Source organism: Corylus avellana, chromosome ca1 (assembly GCF_901000735.1).
Source record: "Corylus avellana chromosome ca1, CavTom2PMs-1.0".
Taxonomy (NCBI): Eukaryota; Viridiplantae; Streptophyta; class Magnoliopsida; order Fagales; family Betulaceae; genus Corylus; species Corylus avellana.
Window position 1 is genome coordinate 28,416,569 of NC_081541.1, and position 16,172 is coordinate 28,432,740.

General features: G+C 33.7%; 2 protein-coding genes across 2 annotated transcripts; one reads left to right on the plus strand and one right to left on the minus strand.

The window, feature by feature from the left end:
* The first annotated feature begins 2,356 nt into the window (after positions 1 to 2,356).
* Positions 2,357 to 4,982, plus strand: LOC132166997 (uncharacterized). Its single transcript, XM_059577882.1, is given in 4 exon segments — positions 2,357 to 2,565; positions 4,109 to 4,238; positions 4,241 to 4,551; positions 4,719 to 4,982. Coding segments are annotated over 4 exon segments (666 nt in total). The 5' UTR covers positions 2,357 to 2,388; the 3' UTR covers positions 4,767 to 4,982.
* Positions 4,983 to 5,480: 498 nt separating this feature from the next.
* LOC132169011 (protein STRICTOSIDINE SYNTHASE-LIKE 11-like) lies at positions 5,481 to 8,288 on the minus strand. The gene is made up of 5 exons (XM_059580103.1): positions 7,982 to 8,288; positions 7,003 to 7,138; positions 6,585 to 6,857; positions 5,962 to 5,977; positions 5,481 to 5,858 (listed from the first exon to the last, which is right to left on the minus strand). The coding sequence occupies exons 1-5, from the start codon at positions 8,286 to 8,288 to the stop codon at positions 5,481 to 5,483; spliced, it is 1,110 nt and encodes a 369-aa protein (XP_059436086.1).
* Between the last annotated feature and the right edge of the window lie 7,884 nt (positions 8,289 to 16,172).

Below are 16,172 nucleotides of genomic sequence, written 5' to 3' on the forward strand. Positions count from 1 at the left end.
TTGAGGATCATCTTCGAAATTAGAAAACACCCCAGATAGACCTCTTGCTCAAGCATATATAGGGTCTTATTAGGCACCTTTATGATAGGAAATCTATCATATATATATATTTTGAAATGCCAAAAATAAATAAATAAACAAAAAATAAACAATCACAAACATAAAGATAAAAGGAAATGATTTTTTTTATTTTATTTATAAATACAAAATTAGTCCTTATGGTTGGCCTAAATTACAAATCACTCTCTGAGATATAAAAAATAATTTATAAGTCTTTGTAATTGACCTAAATCACAAATCACTCCATGTAGTATAAAAAATAATTTATAGGTACTGAGAGTAGGCCAAAATAACAGTTTACTCTCTAAAATCAATTTTCATGCTCTAAAGACAAATGTCAGTTTAATAAAATGAGTAACCCAATTTTCTCCAACTTAATTTGAATGAAAACTTTGTCACAATTTATTAACTAGAATGTTGTTTTTATTTATTTTTCAATGGTTAGAAGATGTGACTGTCAAATTTTCGCAAAATGCTCCCAAATTGTAACGAGGAAGATGAAAATGAAAGAGGGTTACGCACATCGTAAAATTTTAGAGATAGAAGAGATTAAATTAATTTATTGTAGCAGTATGACTTAGGCATCATTTGGTTCGCAAAATTTCTAGTCCATTGAAAAATGATTAGCTACTGGGAATAGATTAGCTATTCATATTCCTTTGTTTTGTTGTAACGTTGGAATAGACTAGCTAATCATATTCCTTCGTTTGGTACAATACAATATGTTGGTGAATAGAATCATATTGTGATCAAATTTCCTAAAATACCCTTATAATACAAATATAATTTATATTATTAAATAATTTCATTCTTTTTTTTTAAAAAAAAAAAAAAAACATATAAACAACTTTACTATAATTTCTTTTTCTTTTTTGTTTTTAATTATGTCAGGTATGTGGCTTTTTTTTCTACAATTATGCTACAAAATTATTTATATAAAAAAAATATAGTTTGAGAAAACAGAATCAAACTCAATCTTGAAATCAAAAAAATATAGTTGGAGAATGTAGAGAATCAAAAGAAATAATAAAAAAAAAAAACATATTATATATTTGTATTTTATAAAAACCTTACAGTTTCTGTTTCTCCGTCAAAGAAAAAATCAAAAAAAAATTGAGAAAAAAGAGATTCGGAGAAACAGAATTAAAAAAAAAAAAAGGTACATAAATAAAAAACGCAGAAACAGAGAAGAAAATCAGAGAGAAACGCTACAGAGAATGAAAAGAAATAAAAAAACAGAACTAAAAAAAAAAAAAAAACTGAGAAACGGTACAAAGAAGGGAGACGGCATAGAAAAAAAAAATTGTTTGCACTTGTAGAAATACTGTACCAGAAGAATCAGAGAGAAAATAGAAAGGGAGATAGAAAAAAAGAGAACGAAATATAGAGACAGAGAAAATAAAAAGGGATATATATATATATATATAGAGAGAGAGAGAGAGAGAGAGAGAGAGAAATGTAGAAGAATCGGAGAGAGAGAACGAAATTTAATCTCACAAGTGAGGTTGTTTGTGGCAATTTACACAATTAATTTAATCCCACATGAAAAGATTAGCTAAGCCACTCATTTTTTTGTGGCTTAGCTAACCTTGTGTGTATGAGATTAGTAGTCCTCTGGAAATAGATTATTCTTAGGAAGAGAGTGTTATCAAACAAAGGATTAGCTATACCTAGTGTTAGCTAGTCGAATCCAAGGGTCTATTCCGCAAACCAGACAGGGCCTTAGAGTGAGGGCTAATATGCACTCTTAGATGGTGTCCTAAAATGATGTGAAAAATTCTAGTTGTCATTTTTTAAAATGAGAAATTAATAATAATATGTGTCGCATTTTTTTGGGTATAACTTGATAAATTTACGGTAACGAAAATTGATTTAAGGAAGTAAACTGTTATTTTGACCTACCTTAAGAACCTATAATTTTTTTTTTTTTTAGCACTAGGAGTAATTTATAATTTAGGCCAAGTATATGAACCTATAAATTATTTTTTATGCCACAATGAGTAATTTATAATTTAGGTCAATTTCAAAAACTAATTTTACATTTATCCCTATTTTTTATCCATGATTTGACATGAATATATTCGCAGTTGGTAAGCCCTATTTATCACAAGGAAAAAATTCAAGCCATTAATTATTTAAAATTAGGGGTACCCTCGTGGGATAATTTCCCAAAAATATTAATTATCGTCAAAAAGAAAAGGAGAAAGGGCGTGTCGTTGGGTTCCATGGACCGAATGGCTCGTTACTTAAAACGGCATGTCGTGTATACGACGGAAAGTTCCAATTCATACGGATGTGTAAACACAGGAGACAGACCGACACAGAGCGATGAGCGTGTTTGGAGGAGATAGCTGGGCAAGAGAGGCGCAACAGAGGAAGCGGAGAGTGGACGATCTGGCGGTGGAACAACTTGATGGGTCTTCGTACAAAAGGCTCTCCAGCGGAAAATACGCTTGCCTCCTCTGCCCCAACTCTCCCATCCTCGATTCCCCTCTCATGCTCTCCGTACGTATCCCTTGTTTCATTTGCTAGTTTCTTTTTTTTATTGATGATGTGATTGTGTTGGGCGTGGTCTAAACATGTGGTTCTGCAATTGCAATGGTCCATCAAGTTTGCAAAAGCTAAATTGTGTGTCGGGTTTTGTTATGTCCGAGAATAAATTGAAGAACTTCCTAGCATGAATTTAGGCAATGTAAACTCACTGCCTGAATCGGGAAAATTTTGGGGCTTTTGAGTCGCTTATGTTGTCATCGTGTGATAAAATTTTGTGGTTGATTACGATCCTAAGTGTACACATGTTTAGTATAATCTTAATCATGTGTATATAAGCTTTTGGGTATTCTCACTTTGTAAGTCGATTTTGAAGTGAGTTCTACCTGATATTTGTATCATTTGGTATCAAATTCAGCCACTATGTCATGGAATTGGATGCAGCTTGTCGTGTATGAGATCGAACAAGTTGCAGCTTTATAGTTGAGTCATGAAAGGGGTGACTTATAATTTGGATTAAGAGTATAGTATTAAGTCATTGAATACTGATAGGTGAGCCTTTTGACTTAAATTAAAGCAATAAGACTCTCACTTGCAACAAATCGATCTTCTTTCTTCGCTACACTCGGATCACGATATTTAATTCTGGTTTCCGGGGCCTACAAGCTCGAAGCATCACAGCTATGAAGAGATGCTCCTAGTTACCGAGTGGCTAACTTGGTTCGTGATTCGTTCACCTGCTTGCTCGCTTCCAACACAAGCACGTTATCTTTTTTTCACCCACTACCAAATTGATAGGTGAGTGGATCCGTCAAAAGATAAAAGACTATTATCAGGTCAATGTTGATAGAGTGGACCGTTGTGAATATCAGTTGCAAAGCGTGGTAGTATGCTACGATCTGAAGTGTCCAACACGACTGAAGAATAATCTTAACTATGTTTATATAAGTTCTTGAACACCTTTTTCTAGCAAGTCAGTTTTTAAAAGTGAGTTTTACCTGCAGTTTGTATCAATGGTGAAACATGTTGTAGTTGATAGTTGTTGGGTTTTTGAGCTTAATAATTATATGGGAATCTTTTTGGATGCTCTTATAGGGAATGATTTTATCTTTATGTGCATATTTCTCATATATACTTGTTTAATAGTTCTGTTGAGGGCTTTTCTAGCTTGTACATGGGCTGTGAAGGGTGGTAGTATGTTATAATTCTAAGTGTCTCACATGGCTCAAGTACAATCTTAACCATACGTATATAAGCTTGGGTATCCAGTCCTTATAAGTCAGTTTTCAAGGATAGTTTTACTTGAAGTTTATATAAGTTGTGAAACATGTTATAGATGATAGTTGTTGGGTTTTTGAGATTAATAATCATACAGGGATCTTTTTGGATCCTCTTATAGGGAATGATTTTATATTTGTGTGAATATTTCTCATATATACCTGTTAAATTGTTCTGTTGAGGGCTTTTCTAGCGTGTACAGTGTACTTATATAGATGTGTATATGTACATTGCTCCTTTTTTCCATAAAGTTGTCCCTAAGTGGAAATCCATATTGCAGATGCATTGCAAGGGATCAAGCCACCGCGCTACAGAGTTGAAGCTAAAGGAACGAGAGTTGATGAGACAAGATGAGATAAATAAGCGAATAGCATTGTCAGGCTCTTCTATCGCCACTAAAATTTCAGGCCAGTTGATAAACCATTGATTGAACAGTCACGAAAGGTCGCTTCAGAGATGCATTGTGACCAAACTCCTCAGCCTCGGCAGAGTACTAGTAATGCCAACCGTGATGTACAATTAATTCTGGATCACATTACGAATAGGAATTCTAATCTGAGTCAACATAGCTCTTGTCCTTCAATTGAAGCGGCTGACAAGGTGGTTGGGCGGCAGCAGCAGCAGCAGCATTTGGATCTCCGGGAGCGTCGAGAGAGGGAACTAAAGTTTACAGCTGCAGGTTGGAAGCGTGATGGTCAGGGGAAGTGGTTCAGAGATGAAAATGTGAGTCTATGTTTTGAATGAATGGTTCAAACTCTGATAGCTATATATTCTGGCAATGTTCTTCATACTTCTTGTGGGTCATGGATATGACTAGCTAGCTTTTTCTAAAATTTCCTTTTTGATGATGTTAAGTATAGTGATTTATGCCTGTTGATATTTGCTTGCAGGTTGAGTTCGATTCTGATGAAGAAGATCCAAATATATGTCTTGGTTGAAAATATTTTGGAAGGCTGCAGCTGATGCAATTTGATCATCATGATGTCTAATAAATAAAGAGATGAAGGGAATTAATGGTAGCTAGGAGATATTAAATCATATCATATTTGAATGTATTCAAATATGATTTGATTTGATCATAAATACAATACAACCAAATCCTATTATTCAAATTAAACAAAATCCTATAATATCTCTAACACCATGTCTTTTTATGTTTGTGTCGTCTCAAATTAAGAGTTAATTAACCTATTGTTTTTAGGAGATAACTCAATCAGTTAGGACCACATCTAATAAAATGGAAATCACTAGTTTGAATCTTTCTCTCTCTCTTATGCGGACAGATCAAAAAATAAAAATAAAAAATTAACTCTTTTTTTTTTTTACTGTTTGATTGACTGAGATGATATAGTGAATAAATGCAGCAGCGACTTGGAATCAGCCTTGTTGCTTCTCATTGTATTAATTGCTTACTATTCATATTACGAAACACGTGAATCTTTTGCGGAAATACATAAATAAACCTAGGGTTCAATCTATGGACCATTAATCACATATACATGACAAATAATTAATAATCACAAAAAAAAAAAAAAAAAAAATTGATGTAAATAGATTAAATAAATCAGAAAATAAACAACTTAATTTATTCAATTTAAAAATACAAATTACTTACAAACTTATTAGAGTTTAAGTCACTATTTCAAGACTCTTTAGATGGTGTCATAAACACCAACAAAATTCACATTCACATATCGAGACCCGATATAGTATTTCCCAAGACGCTCTTGAACTTCACTGATTCGGGTGGTGTTATATTCCTTGTCAAGTACCACCGTTTCCAAAACATCGCCAGATGAATTAATCTTTATCCTATTGGGGAGAGAGACAGTGGTAGTCGAATTTAAATCTACATTGACTGCCACCCAAAAATCTCCCAATATGGTTCTCCTTATTCTATTTACTCTCCCTCCTGGGAACTCTACGAAAGTTTCGGTTGTATTACATTTAGGGCCTTTGATCCAAAACCTCTTAATTCTGTTACCAATCAACTCTCCGACGAGAACAAATGTACCATCACCACTAATTAACTGCAATACCGGAGGCTCCAGAAAGCCCTGTTAGGAACACACTAACTTGTTTTGTCGATGGATCATATTTTAATAAACTTCATGTTGCATCGCCACTCGCTACTGCCACAGTGATATCTCTGCATGAGAGAAATTAAGTACCAGTTTTAGAGCACTGGTTTACGTACATTAATTAATAAATCTATATATACATATATATATATATATATATATATACCAAAAAAAAAAAATCTACATACCCCTCAAAACTATCACACAATTGATAATGTCACCCAAAACTTTTAATTTGGACAATGTCACCCTTACACTACCAAAAAATTGACAATATCTCCCTCAAGGCTCAAGGCCAGCAAAAAAGAGAAAAATAACACTAATTTTTTTTTAATAAGAGAAAAATACCCCTATAAATTTGAAAAAAATAAATAAATAAACCAAATTTTTTCTTAACAAAATTTTTGAAAATTTCAAATCCCTTTTTTCTGTCTTTTTAAAAAAATAAATAAATAAAAATTAGATTTAGATATTTATTTTGAAATTTTCATTTTATTGAGGATATTTTCGTCATTAGGGAGATATTGACAATTTTTAGTGGTTTGAGAGGACATCGACAATTGGGTGATACTTTGAAAGGTACCTGGACTTTTTTCCAAAAAAAAAAAAAAAAAAAAAAAAAGGTATTTCCGTGCACATACACAATAATTCAGTATATGCGTTAATTAGAAGTACCTTAGCTGGTAAACATTACTAAATTCTGTGAAGTAAACATCTCCTGTTAAAGGGTCGAGGCCTACGCCGTAAAGGAAGCGGAAGGGCGCCCCGTTCACACCGCCAGCGAGTTTGGTTGCCAGCCCTCCCTTTGGTCCCACCACCATGAGCCCAACATATGCATCTGCTACGTAGAACTGCTGCGTTAAAGGGTTGAAATCCAAACCTAATGGCCTCCCACAGGTGGATCCCAAATCATCATAATTACTTTGGCCATCACATACCGCACTTGACCTGAATCAATTAATCACATTAATTTCCAACAAAAATACATAGGTTAACGAAATCTTCATCTGTATATATATAAATCATTGTCTAAGTTTATATGTAAACATTATTATATATAGAGAGAAGGTAATGGAAGATGTTCCAAATAAACCTGGTTGGTGCGTCGAAGGCAAACTCTACAAAGCAAGCAGTGGCTCCTTCATATTTGAGAATTCGACCGTCCTGGCCACTCACATAGGGTCCTCCACCTAATGAGTCAAAGGCAAAGGATGAAGGACCGGTGACACCTGTTGGCAATGGATGTAAGAAATTTCATTCAAAGTATGTCCATTTATGTCACATATATTGTAATTATAAAATATATGTAATTACGGTGTTCAGTAATTTATTCCAATTAAAACTTATTGTGTAAATCAAATATTCTGAATTAAATTACTGATTTAATTCTTGTGGAACAAGTATTTGATTTCAATCAAATATTCTGAATTAAATCACTTATTTAATTCTTGTGGAACAGGTATTTGATTTAATTAAAGATTTTATTTTTGTGGAATCAATTAGCTGTATTGATTTGATTTTTATTCCTTGATGAGAGGAATAATTAAGGTAACAGCTCTAATTGAAGGTCCCCTGACCTACCTATAAATAAGGTCTGTGTATTCCATCAATTGGCACTCACTGGTAGGCATAGGTTAGAAGAACCTCTCAATATTTTTTGTTTTCCAGATTTGTTTCTGTGAAGCTGTTCTTCAATTGGCTTGAGCAAAGCATAGCTAGAGGTATTTATATAATTATTCATTCCGCTGCTAATATTTATTGTCAATTAGCATTTAATTATATATTGAATTCTTACATGTGGTATCAGAGCCTTCTCTAAGCTATATTTGCTCAGCATTAAGTTAATGTTGGTTATTATGAACATGGTTTAGTTTTATTTTATTTTATGTTAATTTATATTATGAACATACATACGGTTAAAACAAGGTAGCAATTCTAACACTGTCTAGTGTTTTATTTCTGAATTGTTTCATACATGTTCTGTTTTGGACTAAACCAATGTCTTTTGTGGCGAGAGTTCTGGAGAAACTAACCCGATACGAAACCCACGCCAAACTGCACCGTGAACCAACCTTGAGCCGTGGTTGGGTAGATGGAGTGGCGGCCAAATCTCTGGCCATCGGCACAGAGGCCGCCGACAAGCTCCGGTGACTGGGCATCCTGGCTGGAACGTTTTTTCCCCTGCCGTTGGTGGCGTTCTGCCGCATGCAGTGAGGAGCGGCCCATCACGGGGGGCCGCGCATGAGGAACGATGGTGGGCAGACGTTTCGGGCCCAGCGTTCGTAAGGATGCCGCTCCAGGCTGAGACCACGAATCTGCGCCGGCTTTCCCCAACTGCAGTGCCGGTCTTCCCCCCACCTGCAGAGGTTTTGGCCGCATAAAGGGTGCAGCGGCCCCTTGCCAGGGATAGTGGCCGTTTGCCGTTGGGCGGCGGCTCTGTGTGGCCGGCGCATTAAGGAAGTGGCGCCGGTGGCCGGCGAATGGGGAAGGGGAAGGGGAAAGGGCGGCGGCGCTAGGGTTGGGTATTTTTTGGGTTGGGGAACATGATGATCCGGGTAGGGTTTTTTCAAACCCATACGGAACCGGGTTTAGTGTTTTGGGCTATTGGGTATGGGTTTATTTTAACGCAAGCCCGATCCAGTTAAAAAAAAAAAAAAAACTGGGTCATTAAGTGGGCTGACCCGTAACCCAATAAAGTGGTCCAACCCGATAAAGAAAGACCCAATACAATAGTCCATTCGGATTTTTTTTAAAAAAAAAAAAAAAAAAATGGGAAAACGGTTTGGGCAACTGTGGGTTTAGAACTTGGGTTCTTGAGGGATAAAGGGTCTGAGGTCACTTCAAGACCATTAGGCTATTCAGTTTATGATGTTTTAATGTTACATTTTTATGTATCTTATGATTTAAATTGTTCAGTATTAAATTATTGTTTCTTTAATACATGAACTGAAGGATATATTTATTATGTTAATTGTTTAAATATAAATTATTTGATGCCTAGACTTGAGAATAATTAACTAAGCCTCATGTGTTGGTGAATGTTTATGGTATAATCCAAAATTGCAATCGGAAAGCTTTGGCAAGGCAAGTCTTGGGACTTAAGTGTGCCGTTGTGTACCCCCTCACTTAACTGGGACACTATCCGGTTGTACTTTGGAAAAATACTGTTTACCCACTGACATGTTGGTTTTGTCTTTTATTCTTGGGAACTTTAATTTTGGCATCTATACAGTTATTGGATGTTAATGAAGTGGTGATTATCATAATAATTTTGGGAGAGTCACAGCATCCCGATTTTATAATGATAATTGCATCAAGACTATACATGTGAACTTCATAAAGAAAATTAACATCATGTTGTAATTATTTCATAAATTTAATTACTAATCCCCACAGGGATGTTATTATTTTTATGATTTAATTAGAATAAGATAATAAATTTAACTGTAAAAATAAAATTTCTCTTAGGCCCACATGTACGGAGAATTTTATTTATTAATGTTAAATTTATTAGTCTTATTAAAGAGTAAATTTCATGCATGATGCAACCTTTGCCCATAGGCAGGTTGAAATTTACTATTAATTTAGAATTGGTTAATTTAAATAAATTCGATGTTAATGAAGTCGTAATTGTCATAATAATTTTTAGGAGAGCCACAGCACCCCGATTTTATAATGATAATTGCATCAAGATTATATATATGAACTTCATAAAGAAAATTAACATCGTGTTGTAATTAATTCATAAATTTAATTTTCCAATCCCCACAGGGACGTTTTTATTTTTATGAGTTAATTAGAATAAGATAGTAAATTTAACATTGAAAATAAAATTTCTCTTAGGCCCACAGGTATGGAAAATTTTATTTATTAATGCTAAATTTATTAGTCTTATTAATAAAGAGTAAATTTCATGCGTGATGCACCTTTGCCCACAGGTAGGTTGAAATTTACTATTAAATTAACATTGGTTAATTTAAATAAGGTTATTTCATAGCATTAAAGTATATAATTTTTCTTGGTTACTGGATGTATTCCTACTGCTTTAATTATTAGTATTTTATGTTCTAATAATTCCTAGTGATAATTTTTCCTGATTGAAAAGAAAAATGTGCTTTTCACTTTGGGGTGTTTGGAGACTGAATTGGCGTTTCATGTGGACGAATCACCTTCTCCCACGGAATCAAGTACGCCACATGAGATTATTAAACATGAACGATTGTAGTGATTTAAATCGCTTAAGTTTCAACATTCATTAAATCTCATATCAAGGAAAGCATTAGGGTTTTATTCCTTAATGTTTTAGGGCCAAAGAAAGGTCATTGAGGAACATTTAGTGAGTTCCAATAAGGCTTTGGCCTGCACCCTAATAGAAAAGCTTTAAAGTAAAACCTTTTACAGTTTCAAAATGTGCTTGAGCACATTATGGAAATGAAGAACATAACAGCTCATTATAAAGTCTCTAAAGGTTGAGTTTTTGAGTCATGATGGTCAATTTTATTCTTTCATCTAAATATGATATTTTTTCAAATATCTTGTGGCACACATAAGGATAATTGATCAATTAAGGAACTTCTGATCATGTGTGTTCAAGAAGATGAGAGATTAAGACATGAGAATCCAGAAAGTTATTCATGTTAAGGGAAAGACCTTTATAGGCAATCATGTCCAATAGTTGATGAATGAAAACAAGGTGCCAACAAAGTGTTATGGCAATTAAGATACTTGTTTCTCTCACACTAAGGAAAATTATGGGCATATAAAGAATGATTGCATAAAGTATCATAAATGACTTGAAATAAAGGTAATCTCATACACCTAGTGTGTTATGAATCTCTTTTATTGACTCTCCTAAGGACTATGTGGATTGAATTTGGTTTAGCGATCCACGTTGTCAACATAATGCAGGGTTTTCTAAATAATATTTGTTTACAATTAGAGGTTGTTGGGATCTATAGATTAATTTTAAAAATTCAATTATGTCATTTTGACCTTAATAATGTTTTTTTATATTCCACAATTCTTTTAGAAATTTAATTTCTATTTTAGTTTGTTAAAATCAAGTTTGAATATTGTTAAAATTTTTGGGTGGAATATTAAATTAATGGTCTATTTAAAATTGATCTAGATCCCAATTTTTGGAAAATTAATCCCTGCATATAAATGTTGACATAAAGCAGAGTCTTATGAATGAGAAAATCCTCTATGTTATGGCATTGGAGATTGGAATATATCTCTATAAAGAATAAAAAGGTCGATAAATGATAGAGTTTTTACGACTCTTGAAATTTACTACCTTTGGTATTTATGTGGACTGCATTAAGGAAAAGCAGACCAACTATACCACTAAAGGTGCCAACAAAGGGATTTTTTGAAATTCTTGAGATCATGTACAAGTGTAACATTTTCCATACTTCTTGCCTAAATGGTTAGAGATATCCTATCTCTTTCGGTAATAACCATATAAGGTTTATGTATCTCTATCTTCTAAATCATAAGGTTGGGGCATTAAATGCTTTCAGTACCTATAAGGTGGAAGTAGAGAAACAAAACAAAAGAAAATCAAGATCGTAAGATCTGATAGAGGCAGATAGTATTATGGTAGGTACACGAAAAGGGGACATGAAAGGTAATGTTCTATTCTCCTAATGGAGTGAAGCCTTGAAAACCGCTGTGTATACATTTAACTCGATTCCAATCAGAGTTGTCCATAAGACACCTAGATTAAGGAATGAATGGAACCAAGTTCAAATTGTTTACACATATGGGGTTGTCTTGCTATAGTGAGGATTTATAATCCACACCTAAGGTAATTAGCTTCAAGGACAACTAGCGGAATTTTATAGGTTATACAGTAAACTCCAAGGGGTTTAGGCTTTACTATTGTTCATTTAGTACTAGAATTGTTGAGTCTAATATTCAAAATTTATAGAGGACGCTGAACTTAGTGGGAGTGCTTATTCTCAAGGGATTGAATTAGAGGAAGCACAAGAGTTGACTGAAGCCCCTTCACATGAAGGGTGTTTGACTGTGCTTAAAAAAAATCAAATTGATTATCTTCAAGCACAATCGGTTTCAGAACAGTCAACTCATAAGGAACAAGTTCAGAATGAACCTACTCAAACTTTGTCAAAAGTAAATGAAGTAGGATTAAGAAGATTCTCTAGAATAAGGCGACCAACAATCTCTAGTGATTATGTTGTATGCTTCCAGGAGTCTGATTTTTATGTCGGACCTAAGGACGATCCAAAATTTGCTTTCACATCTTTTTGGGTGGAGATAACTTCACATTGTGTTTCAATGCCATGAAGGAGGAGATGAAATCTTTGGCTAAAATTCAAGTCTGCAATTTTGTTGACTTACCAAAGGGAGTTGTAGCCATAGGCTGCAAATGGGTTTATAAAACCTAAAAGGATGCTTCCGAGTAATGTTGAACGATATAAAGTTAGACTTGTAGCCAATGATCTCATTCAAAAGGAAGGCATTGATTATCATGATATGAGTATCTCATTTTGTTTTAGAGCTATATCAAAAGGATGTGAAAAACAATTTTCCTGAATAAGGATCTTAAGGAAGAAGTGTACATAAGACAACTTAAGGGGTTTTATTAATAACAGTCAGAAAGCTTGCTAATTAAGGATATCTATTAATGGACTAAGATAGGCCTCTCACTAGTGGTATATAACACAAGGTTGTTACCTCATATAGGTTTATTGAGAACCTTGTTAATCATTGAATATACCTTAAGGTCAGTGGGAGTAAAGTTACATTTCTTTTAGTCCTGTATATAGATAATATTTTGCTTGCAAGCATTAATTTAGGTTTGCTACATAAAGTTCCTCTCACTAAAGTTTTGGGAGAGATTCAGAATGAAGAACTATGAATCTTCAGCAGCACCTATTATTAAAGGGGATAATGTCCCAAAATGTATTGGAACAAAGGCAAATGAAAAATATTCCATATGTATGCACAGGTCTACATTAGACCTGACATTGAAATAGCAGTTGGACTATTGGGTCAATATAGTATTATGGAATATGCAATGAACCAAGAACTACAGTTTAACCTAAAGATGCACTTACCATTTGGTGGTGTTTATTCAGGTTTGATTTTTGCTAAATGTGTAGATAGTAGAGAATCAACTTCAGTATATATGTACTGAAGATGCAGTAAGCAGACTATAGTTGCTACATCTACCATGAAAGCAAAAGTCATTACATGCTGTGAATTAATTACACAGGCATTATGGTTGAGACATTTTTGTTAAAGGTCTCAAGATTGTCGATTTTGTAATTAGACCCATAAAGATCTTCTGAGTTAATTCTGCTACAGTTATCTTTTCTAAGAATAAACTGAGTAGAAGCAGAAGTATGTATATTGACATAAAGTATCACTATGAAAGAGAACATTAAGTGACAAAAAAGTGTCTATTGAGCATATAAGTATTGAATTAATGATTGCAGATCCCATGACTAAAGGTTTACCGGTAAAGAAAGTATAAAGTCATGTGGAATATATGAGATTCATTAATTCATTTGTGCTTAGTTTCTCTTTAATTGGTCTATAGACATAAAGGTTATGTTATAAAGATTTTTGTGCGCATATATATATATATATATATTATTCTTATCCGTGGGGATAAAATTAAAGTTGGACCCGAATGACTTATAGGAAGTTCATTCATAAAGTACATTATCCATAAAGTACTCATTTAGGGAGGTATTGCACATCGTGATACATGGAAGGGACGGCTTACCATATAAAAGCTTTACCACCATGATTCGTGTGTAGTATTCCTTGAGTGAGTGGGAGGATTCCATGAAAGGTTGGAATAAATAAAAGTATTGGCCATATCATATAACTGAACACTATAAGGAATTTATGTGTCATAAGGGCCAAGTGGGAGAATGTAAGAAATTCCATTTAAAGTATATTCCTTTATGTCACATATATTGTAATTATAAAATATATGTAATTACGGTGTTCAGTAATTTATTCCAATTAAAGCTTATTGTGTAAATCAAATATTCTGAATTAAATTACTGATTTAATTCTTGTGGAACAAGTATTTGATTTCAATCAAATATTCTGAATTAAATCACTGATTTAATTCTTGTGGAACAAGTATTTGATTTAATTAAAGATTTTATTTTTGTGGAATCAATTAGCTGTATTGATTTGATTTTTATTCCTTGATGGGAGGAATAATTAAGGTAACAGCTCTAATTGAGGGTCCCCTGACCTACCTATAAATAAGGCATGTGTATTCCATCAATTGACACTCACTGGTAGGCATAAGTCAAAAGAACCTCTCAATATGTTTTGTTTTCCAGATTTGTTTCTATGAAGTTGTTCTTCAATTAGCTTAAGCAAAGCATGGCTAGAGGTATTTATATAATTATTCATTCCGCTGCTAATATTTATTGTCAATTAGCATTTAATTATATATTGAATTCTTACAATGGAAGCTTCTTAAAAGTTAAAGAAAGAGCCATAGGAGGAGGAATGCAGATCCAGAGAAGGATGAAAATGGGGAGCATGGCAACCCTAGTAAGGGAGAAAGAGATTATAGCCATATCTAGCTTGAATGAAGAAAGATGGCAACCCACATTGGTATTTATAGGCATCCAACTCATAAGGCCAAAAAATTGAAGTGGGATGTGAATGCAGTATAATGTAATATTGAAGTCAATTATCTTTAATAATAAATTATAAATTATAAAAATTAAAAATAAAATAAAAAAGGAAAAATTCCCTAAAATATGGTAGAGAGAGACATGGAGCATGTGTTTTTTCTTTTTTTTTTTAATAAAAAATATATGCGGAAGATACCAATTGTAGATATTTGATATAGACGTTATCATATGGTAGCATCTGCTCGCTGGTAGCCGCATAAAAGGGATCATCTAGAAGGTGAGAACCATACACACTCCCTCAAATCCAATTGAGTCATCGTTTGATCCAGCCTCATCAAGGTATTAGTGAAATCCAAGACCGCTAATACTAATAGAATTGAGAATTTTTATTTCGAGAGTTGAACTCTCACTCTATTACATGTCCAACTACTTTAGAGATTTCTTTGAGACTACAGAACCGTCCTATTATTATCATGAAACGAAGATGAATTAAGGAGCAAGCGATGGCGCAGCTTGTTCCAGATCTAATCCAACAAAATTAATTCTGACGTAATTTTATACAAAACTCATGGATGCTAGCATATAGTTCTTTATTTGTCTAACTGCCATCGAGATACAAAATTAATTTAGTTTTGTGTAAATATATGCTATGGTCAAAACATTTTTTGTCAAATACTTGCATTTCAAGGGTATTATATATATAATAGGACTCGTATAGCGAATCATGCCCACATCATTTCTATTGTATTATATATAGAGCCTTATTCTTTTATAGATGATCTGGGCATGATTCACGAGTCGTATTATATATATATATTTCATCTCCTAAACTTTCGCAGAGTATGAGGTACGTTTATCCAACTAGGTAGAAATTAATCATTTCAATGGTATTATGTATACTACAAAAGCCATCAAGGCCTTTATTGGCTGCAAGTCACTGGCACATGCACCATATGCACCCTTAAGACCCCATCATGCAACGGTTGATTTAGGGGACAGCTGGTAGCTAGGGTGGAATTTTCTTTTAGGGGAAAGTCCATATACTCCCCCCTCAAACTAACATCCAATTAACAATGTCCCCTCCAAACTTTCAATTGTGACAATATCCCCCTCAGACTACTATTTTTTTTTTCAATTTTCAAGGGTATTTTTGTCTTATTAAAAAATATATAGTGATATTTTTATCTTTTTGCTAGCCTGGAGAGACATTATCACAATTGAAAGTTTGGTAGGGACATTGTTAATTAAGTAATAGTTTGAGGGAAATATGTAGACTTTACTCTTTATTTTATTTTTTTTGACATGTTCGCACAAAGGTGAAAGTTTAATCAAGTCAAAGTCAATATAGGATCGTCGAATTAATTAGAGAAGAAAAATCTAGCAGGATTTGTGCTCTCCCTTCCAATCTTTATTATTGTGTAATAGGATCCAATAATTCCATGTCTATTTATACGAAAATGATTGAGGTAAATGATCCTAGCAACAGATAGTGTCAGGTTATTACGTATGGGTGTAAATGAGTTGAGCTCGTACGAGCTTCCCTTCCTCGGGCTCGGCTCATTTAAATTTTACTCGAACTTGAGCTCGAGCTGGACTCAAGGATGAGCCAAAAAAATCGAGCTCATAA

What these genes read in the sequence shown, in the direction of transcription:
- LOC132169011 (XM_059580103.1), bottom strand. Translation starts at nt 8,288, where the DNA reads ATGCGGCCAAAACCTCTGCAGGTGGGGGGAAGACCGGCACTGCAGTTG. An exon ending in CTACCCAACCACGGCTCAAG is followed by an intron (nt 7,139 to 7,981) that starts GTTGGTTCACGG and finishes CATTGCCAACAG; the next exon opens with GTGTCACCGGTCCTTCATCC. An exon ending in GCCTTCGACGCACCAACCAG is followed by an intron (nt 6,858 to 7,002) that starts GTTTATTTGGAA and finishes TAATTGATTCAG; the next exon opens with GTCAAGTGCGGTATGTGATG.